The 19965-nt window shown below is 34.8% G+C and overlaps 1 protein-coding gene across 14 annotated transcripts in view; it reads right to left on the reverse strand.

The window, feature by feature from the left end:
- Positions 1-10042, reverse strand: part of LOC18423902 (ferrochelatase-2, chloroplastic) — a 39092-nt gene extending 29050 nt beyond the window's left edge. For 8 of the 14 annotated variants that reach the window (XR_016054468.1, XR_016054467.1, XR_016054471.1 and 5 more), the window contains exons 1-7: positions 9788-10042; positions 6142-6250; positions 5712-6042; positions 3072-3215; positions 1652-1753; positions 946-1049; positions 711-837 (exon numbers count right to left, since the gene is read on the reverse strand). Coding sequence is in view for 4 of the 14 variants with exons in the window: in XM_020675723.2 (XP_020531382.1) it covers positions 711-837; positions 946-1049; positions 1652-1753; positions 3072-3215; positions 5712-6042; positions 6142-6250; positions 9788-9836 (966 nt within the window). In the remaining 10 variants the exon portion in view is untranslated. The remainder of the gene's footprint in view (positions 1-710; positions 838-945; positions 1050-1651; positions 1754-3071; positions 3216-5711; positions 6043-6141; positions 6251-9787) is intronic. The other 6 variants (XR_016054469.1, XR_016054475.1, XR_016054474.1 and 3 more) reach the window with 1 other exon arrangement.
- Positions 10043-19965: the final 9923 nt, after the last annotated feature.

Consider the following 19965-nt stretch of genomic DNA (forward strand, 5'->3'; position numbering starts at 1 on the left):
TTTTGTTTTCTTTGTGGAAATTATTCATCTGATGACTCTAATGTGGATCCCAAATTTTCAGATCATGAAGTCCTCCTAAGTAGGTATTTTTCCCAGGTAACAAATGTATTATACACTCTCACAAGAGCATATTATTCAAGCATATTTGATGGAAAATTGCAAGTATTTCCAACCTGCCTCATGTGGAAATTTTGCCTACAGGAAATGTCATTGGCAGCCATTTGGCGTTGGGAGGGAAGACATTTTTTATTAGATGTCCAATGCTACACTTAATAATTTCAACAATTACAAACAATATGAGCTCAATTGGGAGTGTTCTTACTCGATATGTAAAGAACATAAAACAGTTGAGATGATATTAGTAAGGGTTGAATGTTACACTAAGGAATGTAACTTGGCCACTGTGTAAAGGGTTCTTTACACACGTTGAGACACGAACAACATGACTCTAGCAGAGGAGGATACAACATTGTCATTCCAATAGAAATTTCAATAATAGCAATTGGTCCCATTGGTGACGAACTGGATATGCTCCAGAGTTATTAAGCCCAAAACACCATAAACGCATCTTTTGGGGCAAGAAATGCAACCCCTCTAGGAGAAGTTTACATTTTAGGACCTAGCACAACTGTTCTGCAACTGCTAATCATGCAAGACAGTGTGTAACTACCCATTCGAAATTAAATAGCAGAAATAACACAAATTCATACCTCTTTAGGGATTTCAAAATTCTGCAGTTCCTTGTCAATTAGATTTGCCATGGCTTTAATATAACCTTCACGCTGGTACCATGAAGGTATCACAGTATGTTGCATGTTAACCAGATACTCATCCTCTCTAAAGAATGGCAAGTAAACCAAACTATGTCATATAAATGAAGAATGTAAAGCTCATATATAGTTCTATCATAACTTGCAAGGACATGGAAAATTTAAAGTGTGCGACCTGAATATACTTTCCAAAAGACGAAGGCTAGAGCCACTAGTTGAGATTGAGAATTGCGGATAGAGAGGAAGTACAACAAGTTTTGTGATCCCATCCTGTTTTATCTGTGAAAAGTTAACAGTAGTGTGAGGAAACAACAGTTACACAAGCCAAGATCCATGCACCCCAATTGAGCATCCAGCAGAAGTGAGAAGCTAATAAAATCCAAATACAAAAATTGGGAGCTAGCAGAGTCTCATGTTCCAAATGAAATAGAATATTGAAATTGGGAACCTGAAAAAGAGATGAAACCAATATCACACATAAAATAATTATGAACTATAATTTAACAGAGTTACACTGTTCTATAAAAAATGAGGGTCCTAGGATAATTATTTTTTTCATTAAGAAGCAATTCTTATTAATGAATGCATGTTAAGTACGAGGCAAGGTATCAAATCCCGGGGATGACAAAGTATCATCCCTTGGATATGACTCCCAGCTCACACCATCACTAGCTAAGCACAATTTTTAGGAACTCTTCAAGAGGTCAGTAAAAGTGAAATTACCTTAGAAAAATTAGTAAGAACTGCAATTGAACTTAATATGGTACCCTAATGTACAAAGATGTGTTTTCTTTCGCAGAAGCCACATGAAGTTGCTAGTAATAATTTTTGAAGATGGAATTCTGGGGCAATTTCTGCCTTCAATTTCATCACCAGAATACCTGTTCGATTGCTTCTTCAGTGAATGGATGCCAGTAGCGCATTCCAACATACACTTTTGCAGGAACATTTTTTGCTTCAAGGGATTTTCGTAGCTCTTCAGCCTGTGAAGCAAGAGCATAAGAGATCAGCAAGCCAAAAACAGCCAGCAAACAGAAAACAAAAAATAGGAGAAAAACACCATTCAATAAAAGTTGTGCATGCCCTATGCTGAGATCAAGCCATAACATATCGAGTAACTCAAAGATGGAAAGGAAGAAATGAAGAGTTTCCTCCTGTCTCAACAAGCGACCAAATATTGGCGAAATATTATGATTTTATAATAAACCAAACAGTGGTTTTATCATTATAATTTACTGACAATACCTGTTTATCAGATTTAAAAGCAGATATCCACATTACTACTATAACTTCATTTGATGGCATAAATCTTCATTAGAAGTGAGAAGAGGCATGCAAGTAGCACCACATGGAGACAGCCAAACAGCCAGTAAGGAGGAGGGAAGACGTATGATAACAGCTGTACGGTACAGTGGATTGATGAGAAGAAAGGGTGTGGGAAAGTGGAGGTGAAAGGGATAGTAGCAAGTAGATAATGTTTTTCTTCTTTCTTTCTTTTTTATTTTTTATTTTTGTTTTTGTTTCTCTAAGGAAAGGGGATGAAGGTAAAGAAATAAGGACAGCACGGCATAATTTCAAATCCCTAGGGAGAAGAAACCTCAATCGTCAGCAAAGAAGAAATGAAGACAGACTCAGGATACTCCACAAGACTAAAATTCCCAAATTCCAAATCCTCAATACCTCATTTAAAAGGGCCACAGAAAATACTACAACTACAATTAACATGAACGCGTCAACTCCCACCATGACTACTCCATCATTACAGGGAAATACAAAAGAAAGGCCTCTACAAAGAACAAATTCCAAACCCAGGATCAGCCTCAAGTTACATTCTAGAAACCGCAACTAGCCATCCTCATTATGCTCTGTGTGCATGATGTGAAGAAAAAGAGTATCTACTCAAACTACTGCTAATAACTTCATGTCATCCATATATTCACACTAGATGCATGCATTGTCCAATTAACAGATGAACAGCCATGAAATAGAGAGAAATGCCAGTGAAATATTGATTTGAATTGAGAATGATCAAACCAACATGCTTTGGTCATCCGAAATTATAACCATAGGCTCTTACAATCAGGACATCTTTCCTAACTAATTTGCAATCAGAAACAACACCTGTGGGATATCAACCAAGTAATAACCAAGCAAAGATAATATACTTAAAATATCATACAAAATCAAGAGAAGAAGTTCAAAATGTAGACACTGCATTATCAAATACACAATGTGAACTTCTTTAAAAAAAACAAAAACATAATGTTGAACATTAGCCAGCATCAGGTGCATAAATCATACCTGTGCATCAGTTATTTTCCGCAAGGGAGAGCCACCACCAATGGAGGCATAACCTTCTCTACTCTTTGGAGCTCTAAGAACCGATATGAATTGTGCTAGGGGTTTCTGGAGAAAGCGAAACAATCTCGGAAGCCTAATAATATCCTGTCATGAGTCAATAGTGAGTTTCAATATCAAACTATACTCAAATGTTTTTTAGCCCTCCATCACTGACACAGTATTCATAAAACAGACAAATTTCAGTACTATATAGCTAGTAGAGTAGAGATAGGCTGATCAAGATACAATTTGAAAAGCTAAAATTATTCTAAAATTAATATTAATAACTCATTGATAATTGGACATTGAGTGACACCCAATAGTTAGAAAATTTTTACACATTTAAATTTTACCCATGCATCAAGCATGACTAATGGGAAATGTATGAAAAAAAGCAAACTTCCCGATGATGGTAGATCTAAAAGCTTAAAAGTCACAAAAAGCACTAGTTTCAATCTTTTCCTATGGAAAATTAACAAGGTATTTTTACTGTAGCACTGACACTTGTTCACTTATGACAAACCTCATTAGAATGCAGAAGGTTAAAATAAATAACTGGACAATGTAATGACATTATAATACGCAACGGATTATTTGGATTTAAAGGAGCATCTGCCTGGACGGCTATGCCATGCTGATAATAGATCAGTCTTCTCAAAGCCACAAGGATCTTGACTAGAGAGATCTCCTTTTGTCCATTGTTATTGGTATGAATATGGAGGTATGACAAGAATGATCAGTTAAAGTGGCCCACTTGAGCAGTTTCAAGGTTGGGAGAAGAAAGAGTGTCTCAAATGCTTTCAAGATGTCAATAAGAGAACCGGTCTCAAAGAGCGTTGGATCATGGTGGCTGTGCCGCTGTAATAGTTTCAACTTTCTTGCATTATGGACCAACGTAACTTTTCAGCCATCTTTGCCAACAAAAGAGAGCCCCCTCGAAATCCAACACTTCGCAGATTACATCCAGCTTGAATTTAGTTTAGACCCAGTTCCAAGCTGTACATATTAGGGGAGAGGCTCTTGTGGCCAATCGAATGGAGGAGGGAGTACCCAAACAGGGCATTCAGGCGTCTAGTCGCTACAGGCAGATTTGCAGCTATGTTCCATGCAAAACATGATATAATGGATGATTCAATCAAGTTCTTTTCACATAATCTGGTGCATGTAATAACATGATGAATTTGAATTTGAAAATTAACCTCGAAATTTCGACACGATGATAGTTGGCATGTCATGCATGAATTTAACAAATTCGAACTATCTTCACTATAAAGATACAAATGATATCATATATCACCAATAGACCTAAAGCCTAGAGATTATGGTTTTTTTTTTTTTTTTTAAATCTATGAATTGAATTTTGTGTTTCACAAAATTAAAGCTAAATTTTAGCATAAATACATTATTGTATTATAATCAATGATTTTTTTTTTTTGAATAAGTATTATTATCAATGATTGAACATGTCTCTGGAGAAATGACTGTTTAACTAGGTTTGTGTCAGCCAACATACTAAATTACTAATAAAAATTTAAAACCCATTATGGTGCGATGATTTTGTAGCAATGAAGTACATGCATCCTTATTTCTTATATAATTTATAGCTCGTGAAACACTAATCAGAACAAAAGAATGATGAAAAAAAAAATGGAATCTGCGCGACCAAGTTGGAGGTCAAACAATTATCTGGGGGTTGGGTTGCAGATGAGTTTTTCTATTTGAATATTTGGTGCATGTCTCTATAAAATCTGATATTATCTCCAGCGTTCCAGTATTTTGACAGTGACAAGACTGCCTCTAGAGAATCACAGAAATAACAAAAGTTATTCATGATGATGATAACACAAATTCTGACCAAACTCAATATTGAAGGATAAAATTAAAAGTTTATTTTGATTGGATACATTTAACAAAATTGGACTAAAAATGAAAGCTACCAATAAAAATTAAAAATTTGAAAATGGAATAATCAATACAATCGGCAAAACAGACATAAAGTAATAGATACGAGGGAAGAAAACACAAAAACTCAAAAACCTGAACGCATTTAAAAAACACAAGAGGGGGTTCCATTTCATCAGTAATTGAACTGTACAACCATTCCTGATCCTTTTCAGCCACACTCAGTAATTGAACTGTACAACCATTCCTGATTCTTTTCAGCCACACTTTATTTGGTGTAAGCTGCCAAAACATGGTATTCTGGGGTTCTTATTCCATTTCTCCCGCATGACTAAAATTACCTTAGTGATCTTCAAAATTGAGAAACCTCTCTTTTTAACACAAAGCCTCTTGGTCTCCAACAAATTTGGTGAGGTTTCTCAATTTTGAAGATCATTGCTTAATTAGGAATGCAGGAGGGATGACTTCTTTTCTTGAATGTGCAAAATTGATTTCTCTTATTGGCGTGGAAATCACTAAAAATTTTATAATATATAATATGATAGAGGTAATATTTCAAAGAATCTACCACTGCGAATGTGAAGAACTGCCAGTAATTTGCAAAATATGTTGTCATTTTACATATATTGGAAATTAAGATAACAGATTAAGAATCAACCAATATATGAAATCAATTAGAGATGAAGGAGATCCCCTTACTGGATCTGCAAAAAGATTAAAAAGGAAAGGCTGCACATCTTCAAGAGTTTCTGGGCCCCCAAGGTTAAGCAACAAAACACCCACCTTCTCCTCACCCAAAATAAGTTTGCCACGTTTATCAAGGGCAGTAGAGGTCATAAATGCCCCCGTAGAAGAGGTATACCTCTCTGCTGGCTCCTTCCATATAAACAACTGGGGTGGCTCTAGCCAACATGGGAACTTTATGGGATCAAAAAAATTCCTTGATAATGATGACCTACAGCAAGCTTCCACAGGTCCCCAAAGATACTGCGGCAGTTTGTAAACAATACGTGTTGGTTGATAAGATGACCTGTAACAAATGGAGAATATTCAAATCGTAAGAGAAAATAAAACACTGATACTCAAATAGTAATTCAATGTATGCATTAGTTTAGGGTTTAATATATACCTAAGATGTGAAGAAGCTTGAACTGAAAAATGTGAAACTTTGAGTTCACTAGTTCCCATCTCAACTAGCCCTCTAGTGCTTGCTTGAAAGGATGACGATACTCGCTCCCCTACCAATCAATAGAAGAAAGTGAGCAAATAAGAATCTTGGTAAATCTCATGATATTAATGAAATATACGCAGTATGACAGCACCTCCATAGCTCCATAATGCCAATTACAAATTTGATATGAGAAGATCTAACAGATCAAATGGACATAAACCACAAATACAAAAGTCTATCTGCATTGGAATATATCACAAACTGAACCCTGTGGGTAGTGCACAAGGTGCTTTTATGCAACCATATGAAATCTAAAAAGGGATGAAGAGCAAATTGTTCAAACACTACTCATCCACATGGAAATGAAAAGAAAATATCTTTGTGGAACTTAGGAAGAGAATTTGGCTTAATCGAAAAGTATTCCACTACAACTACAGGAAATAATTACACATAAATACACAGTATAATGATTAAAATACTTTACAGGGTGAAAAATACAAAAGCAGCCTGATAATTATATAACTTGTACATCACAAAAATGAATCTGCATCTCTCCACCATCTGAACTTTATTTGGGTAAGTTATGAAAGCAGTGAGCACAAGGGGGGATACCTGAGGATTTATGAGTTGTATATTATTCTACCCATATGTGTAGAATGGTTAATTGCAATGGTTTAAAAAACGGATCGGTGACCCGGATCGGGCACCCAAAAAACCGATCCGGATCGGCGAATCGGCGATCCAGATCGGGAATCGGATGAATCGGTCAGAATAAAGCTTAAAAACAATCCGAAAAAATTATTAAAATTCATTATAAATATTGTTTTTTAGGAATTCAATAAGAAATGAGGGTACTCCATTAAGAATTTTCATGTTTTTGAATGAATATGCGAATATTGATATGTTCTTTCCCTGCATGAACCGCCATTCAGCATTTAATTTACATCACACAAAAGGATAAACATAGAATTATCGTAGAATAAGTATATCAACATACATGGACTACAATAAAGCATAAAATTAGTAACATATGATCTAAAAATAAAATGATAGACGACGTTATTGTTCTTCTTGGTCACGCTGGTGCCATTGATTGAATTCGTTTAACAATTCATTGATTCGATCTAAAAACGAATCATCGATATTGGCAGGCGTCTAACTATTTCCAAATCCCTGAGTGCCAGTGTTTTGTTGTGTTCCCAATCCAAAATCCCCGAAGCTTGTCCATCCTTCATGCTCACCTGCACTGTCGTGCTCATCCCTACACTGTTGCTGTTGGGACTCGATATGTGAATAATATGGCTGGGATAGGGTGGCCTCAGAATCATCATCTCTCTCATTTTCTCTTTGAATAATATGGATTAAAAAAAAAAATTAACAAATTTTCAAAAAAATCGATCATGATTAAAAAAAAAAAATCACAAATTTTCAAAAAATTCTATCATGGATTACAAAAAAAAATTCGATCATGGATTAAAAAAAAGAAATCACAAATTTTCAAAAAATTCAATCATGGATTACAAAAAATTCGATCACGGATTACAAAAAATTCGATCACGGATTACAAAAAAATCGATCATGGATTACAAAAAATTCGATCATGGATTACATAAAATTCGATCATAGATTACAAAAAAAAAAAAACATAAAAAAACAAAAAATTCCATCGTGGATTACAAAAAAAGAAAAAAACAATTCGATCATGGATTACAAAAAATTCAATCATGGATTACAAAAAATTCTATCATGCGTTACAAAAAAAAATTCGATCATGGATTACAAGAAAAAAAAATAAACATTTCGATCATGGATTACAAAAAATTCGATCATGGATTACAAAAAAATTCTATCATGGATTACAAAAAATTCGATCATGGATTACATAAAATTCGATCATGGATTACATAAAATTCGATCATCGATTACAAAAAAAAACAAACATAAAAAAACAAAAAATTCCATCGTGGATTACAAAAAAAGAAAAAAACAATTCGATCATGGATTACAAAAAATTCTATCATGGGTTACAAAAAAAAAAAATAACAAAAACAAAAAATTCGATCATGAATTACAAGAAAAAAAAATAAACATTTCGATCATGGATTACAAAAAATTCGATCATGGATTACATAAAATTCGATCATGGATTACATAAAATTCGATCATGGATTACAAAAAAAAACAAACAAAAAAAAACAAAAAATTCGATCGTGGATTACAAAAAAAGAAAAAAACAATTCGATCATGGATTACAAAAAATTCAATCATGGATTACAAAAAACTCTATCATGGGTTACAAAAAAAACAAAAAAACAAAAAATTCGATCATGGATTACAAAAAAAAAAACAAACATTTCGATCATGGATTACAAAAAAAAAACAAACATTTCGATCATGGATTACAAAACATTCGATCATGGATTACAAAAATTCTATCATGGGTTACAAAAACAAAAAAAAAAACAAAAAATTCGATCATGGATTACAAGAAAAAAAAACAAACATTTCGATCATGGATTAAAAAAAATTCGATCATGGATTACAAAAAATTCTATCATGGGTTACAAAAAAACAAAAAATTCGATCATGGATAACAAAAAAAAAAAAAAACAATTCGATCATGGATTACAAAAAAAATCGATCAAGTATTACAAAAAAATCTATCATGGATTACAAAAAAAAAAAAAAAAAAAAATTTATGTTCTTCCGTACGGGACTCGGCGTTTATTTAAACACTGGTTAATTGGGATCATGTGCTGTAAATATCTTAGATTAATGTACCTTTGTATCTCTTTCTTTTATCTAGTGATCGTATTAACAAAAGGGAAATTTATCAAAATATACCTAACTTGTAAATTATTTAACACTTTACCCATTTCCAACTATTCCAACTTATGCATGTGCATTTTGATGGGATTTTCAAAATTAAATCAAAAGAAATCCCTAAAATGTCAAATAGTTCATCTCTCAAGTGCATTTTGATAAATTTCCCTTAGTATAACAATATCCGTACCAATCCTGAGTTTCTTAGTTTAAGGACTCCCAGAATCATATTTGTGTTATAAACCCAAATATCCTCGCCTTCCTTTCTCTAGATTTGGAAAATCGAAAGAAAGCGCATTGAACAATTAAAGGAAGAATAAGTAGAGTCGAGCTTCTAAGCATTAATCCACTTCAAAAAAGCTACAGAAAAACCTGAATACAACAACAACTAACCTATCAGTAAACAAACATTCCACAATGTTGACAAATAGTAGTCGACTTCTTTACATCTAAATTAGGAAAACTTAATCAGCAAATGTGCAATAAAACTCTCTCCAAAAATGCGCATAAAAGGGGGAACAACAGATAAGTAAAAATTAAAGCACCAAAATTACAGAATCAAAATCAAGAAAAACAGAGCTTCATATTTCCACTCAACACTAACAATTCAAGCACATTAGTATCAGACGTAACTCCAAAAGCATCCAACGAAAATAACATTTCCATCCACAAGTGACATTTGAATTTAAGGCACAGTAGAATTCCATCAGAGACAAGGAGCGGAGATACGTTCGACCATGTCTGTTCCTTAAATTCTAGAGAGAGAGAGAAAGAAACTCACACTGAGAGGCAGGGGCAGAGAGAGAAAGAGCCAGAACCTCTACACCCATGGCTGCTGAGCAAAGAAACCCTAGATTCAGCGGAATTCTAGGGTATGAGAAAGCTCAAAAGAGGCGTCAGAGCAAGAGCAACCTAGCTGCTACGTATACATTACAGATAGTCAGAGATAGAACGAGAAAGAGAGAGAATAAAATCAATCTGCAACGACTGGTCGGACTTTTTCCCGCACATTGTACCTCCTTTTGTCATCTACTTTAATCCAAGCAACACATATTTTCCTTTTATCCTTTATTTTCATTTTATTGAGAAGAAAAATGTTTTTGATTGCCCTATCGAAATATGTAAAATTGCACCTCAGAACTTTACAAAATAATTACAGTTTGTAATATTAGAAAAGGACGCGGTTAGCATGCGGCCAAGCCCGCACATGTACCAATGGAGGCTTGGCAATAAATATATTTTTAAATATAATTTAATCTTAATTTTTAAAAAATATATCATGAATATAAAAAGATAAATAAATTTTGAAATTAAAAATAATAATTATATTAAAAAAACATATGAACCGTTAGCTACAATTATTTTTAGATGGACCACCTATTTGCATCTATCTTTAAGATGATGCTTTCTATTTCTGGACCGCATATTGTACAAACGCAGTCTAGCCCGCATAAAACAATTGTTCATTAGAAAATCTTCAAATTGATCATATCTGTTTTGACTATTATGATTGTAGAAAAATGGTTTAGTATATTAAATATAATATATATTGTAACACATTATTTAAATAATCCATTTCACCTTAAAAATAAATGTTCATAGATCTCCAAGATATGTACTATTTTTTAGGCTTTAAATTTTATAGTCGGTATTAAAAAATTGATCATAAAGCCATCATGGAGATTTCCAACACGCAAAGTGCTTTCTGAACAAGGATTGGAGATGAGGTTTTTATTTTGTTTTCCTAAACCTAGGCCTTATAAAAATTGCATCATACTTGGAATCATTGAGAAAGATAGGGATCATATAATACAATGATCCATAATCCACATGATCACAGTATGTGTAGGTTGGATATCCCATCATTATATACTGCTATCCTAGTCATGAACTGTCGTTGTTAGCATCGGATGGTTGAGAAGATACAAGCAGATTGAAACGCAAGTGTTACAAGCATATAAAGCCCATACACTGTACGGGGATTCAAATAAAAATTACAAAGTGATTGAAAAATAATTAGAAAAATTAGCCTACTTGGACATCTTATTGACAACAAATCAATTAAACGTCCACCACTCTTTTCTGAGTAATGATCCTATGAGAACCTCCCATATTCATGTGTGTAGGACCCTAAAGGATCACTATTAAATTTGGCACAAATCTCTAAAAAAATCAAGTTCTACACTAATGTGATAAGTTTTATAGATATCCGTGTCAAATTTAATGATAATCATTTGAGGTCCTACCTGCATGGGTGTGGGAGGGTCTCATATGATCATTCTCCTCTTTTCTATACTCTTTCTCTCTAAAGTGGGTGATAATAAATGCACTTATCACTGAATATGGAGATGACACAAATGACTTTGAATAAGAAAACCAGGTTTAAAAAGCTAGAATCAGACCCTAGACCATAGAGGGATTATATCCAATTCAGGTAATTCCGAAATTGTATGTATATATATATATATATATATATATATATATATATATATATATATATATATATATATAAAGGAGAAACGGAAAAAAAATAAACTACGGGGTCGTTTGGATACTTGGAAATATATTAGCTATGAAAGTCATCATATGTTACTGGCGTAGTACATTATCTACAAATGTATTGTTATTGTTTAGATAGTATCTAAATACAACCTAAGAAATACATTGTTACTGGTTGGGTAGTATCTAAATACAACCTACGAAATGCATTCTTACTATTTGGATAGTATCTAAATATATCCTGGGAATATTAGAATTTCTGTTTGCAACCTATTAGGGAAAATTAAGGGGGGTTTTATTTAGATGAGAGAGAGTAGCCAAGCATGTAAATCACAATTAGGCCAGCATTATGGAAATAGAAGAAATTTGAATCCAAGTCATAAGAGAGAGAGGGAGTGAGAGAGAATAGACGAGGTATGCAAATCGAAATTAGGGCAGCATTATAAAAAAAATTAAAATCCGAGTGATATAAAGTTAAAGAGATAGAAGAGTTGAGAAAGAGAGTGAAGCACAATAATACTCACATATTAATAAAATTTGTTACGAACATAGAGAGAGAGAGGTAATTCACATCATAACCAAATTACTATGAGAGAGAGAGAGGTGCAATTCACATCACAACTAAATTACTGTAAAAGAGATCAACAAATGAAGAAAAACTTAGACAGAGAGAAGAGATGAAAGCTGGCAGCTAATTGTCACCAAATATGGGAAAAAACATTTGCAATACATGTTATAGTCTACCCATCTCATTTCATGGTAGCAGTGACGGACCAACTGAAGAAGGGCTGCCATGGGACTTATTGGGGAAGGGGCATCCACAGAAACAAAACAAGATGAGAATCAACTCTTAATGTGGGAAAAGAGAAAATAATAGTATATCTCATAGCATACATTAGTTTCCACCTTGTTGTGCATTAGACAACAGTAGGGTCAATATGCCAGGTTAATGTGAACTTTGGCAGGAATCCGTCTGTCATGTCATCCACACATGAAATGAGGCACAGGTTTTTAAGGACATACAAAATGGAATTCGAAAGGATCCTGTAAAACTCGTGGGTGGTTTTTAAGGACATACAAAATGGAATTCGAAAGGATCCTGTAAAACTCGTGGGTGGTTGGACAAAGTACTGTCCGATCGGTAGGGATCAAAAGTTGAAAACACCAAGTTACGATACGAGCTTTTGGAATAGCAGGTGTGATGTGTGGGTGTGACTCTTAAGAGAATCCATATCAGATGAGTTGAACCAACATACCATTGTTCAAAAAGGAGGTGCAAATCCACTTTAGAGAGGGGTCCAATTTTTTGTAAGTAAATAAATGTTCTTTATGAAGTCTTGCAAAACTCAGGTGAGGTGGCCACCGTTTTACTTTTTTCTTGGGGAAATACTTGACTGCATTAATCTTAACAAGGCGTCTACATCGTTTGGCAGCACAATTGGCAATCCACCTGGCGAGCGTTCTATAACATAGTGATAGCAAAATATGGGTTATTTTGCAGCCCCATAAACAAAATTCATTGACCACTAATCGTGCAAAGAAGAAACAACAGTTCAGTGCCTACGGTCCCATATTACAAAGCAATGAGAGGTCGGAGGAAGTGGGACATAGGGGTGGAGAGAAATGGAGTAGGAGAAGATAGAGAAAGAGAGGTTAATCATGTCTTATGGTTATTATCTTCTGAAGCAGTGACAACATTTCAATAATGTATGTTGTGCTCTAATCACAGTGTTCATGAAAGTTGCCACTTTTTTAAGCGGACACATGTCTTGTTTTATTTCTTCATCAAGAATCTTCTATTAACGAAAAGGATAATATACATCAAATGTACCAAAAAAAAAAAAAAAAAGGACAAAAAATAGCGCATTATTCTTCTTCTTCAAGGAAAAGAAGATAACACATTGTTTATCATAACATCGACTTGTAAATTCACAAGGAGATTATACAACAATATGGTTCAGTCAGCCTACAATAGTTAAAGCATCCACCTCTATGTATGATATCATCCTTTGTTAATTTGGGTCCAAATAGCGCATATATATATATATATATATATATATATATATATATATATATATATATATATATATATATATATATATATATATATATAAGTAATGATTTTATGAGACCCTCCCCACCCATGTGTATAGGACCCGAAAGGATCATCATTAAATTTGATACAAATCTCTAAAAAAGTTATCACATGAGTGTGAGACTTGACTTTTTTAAAAATGTGTGCCAAATTTAATGGCGATCCTTTGGGGTCCTACGCACATGGGTGTGGGAGGGTCTCATAAGATTATTACTATATATATATAGTTGTGAATGGTGGATTTATTAATTTTGTAGTCTATTATTTAAAAAACAGAGTAAAATTGAAATTTTAACTAAAAGACAGGGCACTCTACAAATAAAGTTTCGGGATACTAACTTCCAAAATGCCATTATATTTTTTTGAAAATTTCAAATTTGTCATTGCTTAATGGTAAAGTTACCTATTTAAATACTTTTTTTAATAAAAATGTAATTATTATTTTGATAAATATATCCATCACAACCACTTCTAACTTGAACCTTTGTATTTTGAGGGGTTGATATATATATATATATATATATATATATATATATATATATATATATATATATATGTGTGTGTGTGTGTGTGTGTGTGTGTGTGTGTGTGTGTGTACGTGTGTGTGTGTGTGAAAAGATCCTGTCAGCCCAAGGACGTACTGCTACAGTAAATGCCAATGGCCCAGATTGAATTTGGGTCGATCTGACGATCCCGAATGTCTGATAGTGTTTGAATTTTAATTTTTTTTTACAAATCGGATTGATCTAAAATTTGGAGGATGTTTAGATAAAAAATAATTGAATCTTTGAAAAATATATAAAAAAATATTTTACATAAAAAATTGACCAAAATACCCCTATAAAAATTTGGGGGTATTTTGATCCATTTATATTTGCGGATTATTTTTTTATATTTTTATTAAGTGCACTTTGATGAAAAGAATATACACCTAATTTTAAGTGATTTGGATTTATAAAAAAAAAATTAAAATTCAAACACGAAAAGATGTCGTGATCGTCAGATCGGCCCAAATTCAATCTAAGCCATTGGCGTTTACTGTAGCGCTCAGCTAGTGGGCATACAAAATCCACTCTCTATATGGGAAAAGATCATGTCAGCCTAAGAGTATACTTCTATAGTAAACGCCAACGGCCGAGATTGAATCTGGGCCGATCTGACGATCCCTAATGTTTTACAGTGTTTGAATTTTAATTTTTTTTCTACAAATCAAGTTGATCTGAAATTTAGAGCATGTATACATAAAAAATAGGAGAATATTTGAAAAATATAAAACAAATATTTTATATGAAAAATTGATCAAAATACCCTTGTAAAATTTTGGGGGTATTTTGATCAATTTATTTTTTGCAGATTATTTTTTTGATATTTTTGTTAGGTGCGCTTTGAGGAGAAAAATATACACCTAAAATTTCAAGTGATTTAGATTTATAAAACATAAAAATGAAAATTTAAACACGAAAAGAAGTCGTGACCGTTAGATTAGCCCAAATTCAATCTGGGCCATTGGCGTTTACTGCAGCGGTCAGCTAGTAGGTGTACAGAATGCACTCCATATATATATATATATATATATATATATATATATATATATATATATAAGTGAGTCTGCCTCAAAAATTTCACTAGAAGAGGTCGTTTTGATTCCAAGGTCGTGTTAGAATGCCAAGCGATTGCCTCGACCAATGGGCTAAGCTCAATTCCAGGCCCTAGAGACCATAGGGACCATAGGCCAACTGCTGTCAAACATTCAAGCAACAACTTTGTTTCATGAACCCTTTGTTCAACCTCGTGGTGCTTTAACCCTGTGCCTCAAGTGTCTATTTCCTTGATGCCCATTTCGCACTATGCGCATGCGACATGAGCGATAGAGAGGGGCAACTGTAGACACCTTGATCGCAATTGAGGGAACTGTAGAAAATTGAATAATCTTGGAGCAACCACCATAAGCCCAGAATCAGTACCCAAGCACCTAAATTGTGCCCTGTTTAGTCCACCACAAAGACTCGACTTTGAACTCAGAACTCTGGAAGACCCCTAATAAGCTATGAATGGCCCCAAGACAAGAGGGGATCTAGAACAAATCGTTTGTAATGAAAGCAAAACCAGTCTATGATCAATGACCCCACCAGCAGTGCCAATTCCATGGGTGGCCTCAACACAACTTCGGGAACATTAGCATCAACGACATGGCCAATAATGTTTAGAGGGGTAGCGGCTCATCATCATTATCTTCGACACTGAGGACATAGGTACTAACGTTGGTATCATTAGCATCGGTCACTGATTGCTTCAAATTACCGTGAATTGCCTAATATCGGAATTATCAAACTGTGGCAAAAAAACAACGATCATTACATGGGCGATGGGGTTACCATTATTGGATGCTGGGATAGACAATGTTGATTTCTGATTAGCTCAAATTGCCACCAATCGCCTGACATTGGAATACTCGAACAGAAGTGAAAGCATGAATGACGGGGGCATCATCATTGAACTTGGACATCATCAACAACTATTCCTCATTGTCCAAAACTGCCATCCATTATCAGACCTCAGAATGACTGGATTAAAGTAACCATCATTTCTTGGATGAGAGTGGTAGCAATGTTGATTTGATTTCTACTGGGGAACAACCCATTTTCCAGATGGCCCACAAAAATATCTGGACCAATGAGGTCCTTTTCATAGACACAAGAGAAATCTCTCATGAATAGATTTGGGTAACCAGGGGCAGAGAGCTTAAAAATAGAGATAGGGTTTTCATACATCCAAGTGCGTCTAGAGTATCCCTAAGGATTATATAATCCCTAATTTTAGAATTGATTCATCCTAATTTCCTCCTATGTAAATCTTAGTTTCTCCAAGTTAAGCTCTTTGAAGGTTCAGAAACATATTTCTTGATTGGTGGCGTGCATGGTTGCCCTAGAGTTTAGGCTTCATGATGTTGTGCAATCACTCACTATCATGGCTTCAAATTCTTTCTCTTGTTTTGAACTTATTCAGAGACTGGAGGAACAAAGACATGATTTCTTATAGAAATCCACAATATGCCCATATCTTTTGCATTTGAAACACTGGGTAATAAATCAATCCCTTTTATCGGAATCTAGGAGCATTCATTTTGGTTCTTATTTTGCAAATTCTTATCTCTTTCTCCCATTATATTGTCCCTAAGGCAAGAAGTCGGAGACTTTCCATAAGCTATGCGAATTGCTCTTAAGATATTTACCCTTCCTTTAAAACTTTCCTTTTACCTTTCTATTAAAACCTAACATAGTGTGCACTTGCGGCAGAACTAGCTCCATTGGGGTCAACTACGTTCGCGTCCCCATTGTATGCACATTTGAAAGGAATAAGGGGGGTTAGATTATACCATATGGATTATAGCCTTTGGTTCATCCATCCGAGCCCATCCTTCTATCTTCCTCAGCCTCTGGAAGATACATGACTGTAATATTTCTTATGGGAAGCCAATTTTAAACAATTCCCGTGCTAATACCGTAATTGTATGATCACAACTTTTGCTATCACTCACACCTGATAGCGTAAGAAGGGGCTGGTTTTGACTAATCTCGGGAAGAAAACACACCACCACCACATCATGAAATTTTTATTTATACAAATAAGTCCAAAGTGACTTTAAATGGGACCCTGGACCACGAGAGCCAAAGTGGGAGAAATCGAACCCAAAACAAGCTCAAAATATAGTAGTTTAGGCTCTAGGTTTGATTGAAGTGTTCAAACACTTTGGAATCAAATGAGTTAGACTTGGTGCATGGAGACCTCATTGTTATGCAACATGTAGTTGCATTTCCAACAACATTGATGCCATAACGATTTGCACATAAGAGGTTTACATCATCAAAAAGGGCATATAACAAAAGGCTCTTTAATGTAGGATTAAGACTCATCAAAGATGAAAGATCAACTAAGTAAGCTTTATGTTATGAGTAATTCTAGCAGCCTATACTTTGATAACAGTGGGTTGATCTCATGGTTCTCAAGAAGACATGCTTCCAATATGGAGTGGAAAACTGCACTATCAAAAGGTGCACAAAGTAACAGCTCTTCAATTCAAACACTAAAACGTTTTAAAAAGAAACTATAAGTAAGATTTCTTACTGTTATCATGATTTCTTACTGTTATCATGAATTCCAGTAGCACATCTTTGACGTAACAACAGCCCTAAATGAAGAAGGGGTGTGTGATGAAGCTTAACAGTTCAGACTTCCTGTATGGAGTGGAAGCATGCAATATTTTACTCCTGAAGATAAGAAGCTCAAGTTATGAATTTGAGGTTGAAAAGAAGAAAGCAATGGAGTGGGGCGTGAGCCTCTTTGAGGAGAAGAGATGAAGGGTAAAAGAGTAGTAAAGAAGCATTGAATGAAACATGAAGTGATCATTTTATAGAACTTTCGTGCGGGATATAGAAGTTAGATTAGTTCTCAACCACCCATCGAGTGATCCAAAGGTTGAGAGAGCCTAAAGATCTAACATATTCAATCACCACTTATGGTTATCAATGGATGATGATAATTGAGTACACCTTATCACCATGCCCACACAACACCTCCAAAATTCTAACAATGTTAACAAAATTTCAAAATCAACTTATGTAATGTCATTATCAGGGGGGACATTACATCACCTTATGTAATGGTGTGTCCCTCTTATCCTCTTTAGACCAATCACAACACTCTATTTCAAATATCTAATGGTTCTTCAAATGATAAAATTAGGAGATTAAATATTTTATGAAAATTGTAAAATCTCTATACTCCAACCTGTGAGCACACACATGTCACTACACATGTGCCTCACACACATGCCATAAAGCACCTACACTTATTAATGTTATATGCCACAACCAAATAAGGGTCAAATGACTAGAGTTGAGCTTTCCACGTCATTCCTATTGGGAACTGACGTGGCAGTCCTATAAGATGTATGTGTGCCACATGCCATATGGGTTGACGTCCTTAATTGAAATTAGCACACTACAATTTTAACAAAGTATTTTCCTTTGAAATAAAATTCTAAGAAATTATCTAAAATCATTACAATTCATTTTTTATTGATTCTCATAAAAATTCATGGTCTGGCACTTCTCATAAATCCAGTGGAAAAACACGGTCCCATAGGACGTTGGGCTACAAGGTACTCCAATGGGTTAGACTCAAAAACCCAATCCAATTTCTTAGACCAACCTAACTTGTCTCTATGAGTCATAGACTTCAGTCCGAAAATGAGTAGACCTATCAAATCTAGCTGATAGCTAGATAGACTCTAAGATGTTTAGTGGATTACAAGTGCCCCCCCAGGGACATGCACCCTTGTGGATGCAAGGCTCCTCTCTTAGCATGCATGCATAATTCTGATATATGGATCTCAGCTCATCAGAATGGCTTCCTAAAATGTGACTGTCTGTGCACATGACGTGAGCAAACTACATATGTTAGGGATTTGGGCTTGTGTCCTCTTACAGCTCTATTATGTGCACACAAGGTGTATGCACAACAAACAAACTAAGATCCATTGATCCCCAAGCCCTGGCTCACACGGTATAAGGTGAATACAGTCATACCTACCCTAATTAGACGAAAACCCTAAAAACCTCTCGATTTAGAATATCAATCTAAGAACCTCGCCTCATTAAATCAAACAGGGCTATTTTGGCTTATCTGGATAAAGATATCGATAACCACCATGTTCTTGGTCACTCCCACTGCGACTCTAAACTATGCTGACATTGCACACAAGGCCTTGAAAGGCCATATCTAACAACTTCTGTAGTCTTTCAAGCATATCTGGTGCCTGAATGTCATGCTTGCAACCGCCTCCTCTATTATTCGTAGAGGGGATAGGTGCGTCAAAAATACATACAAATATTGACATCTTGTTCGTGATGTTCCATAGCCATTAGGTTTTGAGTGAGCTCATACTCATCTTGTACCTTTTTCATGGGGTGAATAATTTGGTCTCTTTGTGGCTTCACATCTTTGGCTGGTATTACTTCCCCTTTTAGGTAACCAGTGTAATTAAGTTTTGAACTTTGGAAGATCTCAATACCAGTTTTTGTTATCAAGGTCGCGTGCTCCTCTTGTGGGGAGCTCCTCATGAAATGATTATCTCTTTGGTTTCCTTGTGAATTATAGTCCTATAGAAGGCAATTCTCATCATTTGATTTTTGAATAATTTAGGAACTTTGTAACTTTGCCATCTTGATTTTCATCTACTAAATTTTTCGACTGATTTATTCTCGTGCCCCAAGGCCATATCGGGTGATCTTCTTTCGTGGGTAGGGATCTTGACTCATTGATCTTCACTTCAGTCGTTTGCTTGAGGTGATGTGATGGCAACA

The sequence above is a fragment of the Amborella trichopoda genome, chromosome 4, assembly GCF_054954075.1.
Source record: "Amborella trichopoda isolate Santa Cruz 75 chromosome 4, AtrichopodaSantaCruz75HAP2 v2.0, whole genome shotgun sequence".
Taxonomy (NCBI): domain Eukaryota; kingdom Viridiplantae; phylum Streptophyta; class Magnoliopsida; order Amborellales; family Amborellaceae; genus Amborella; species Amborella trichopoda.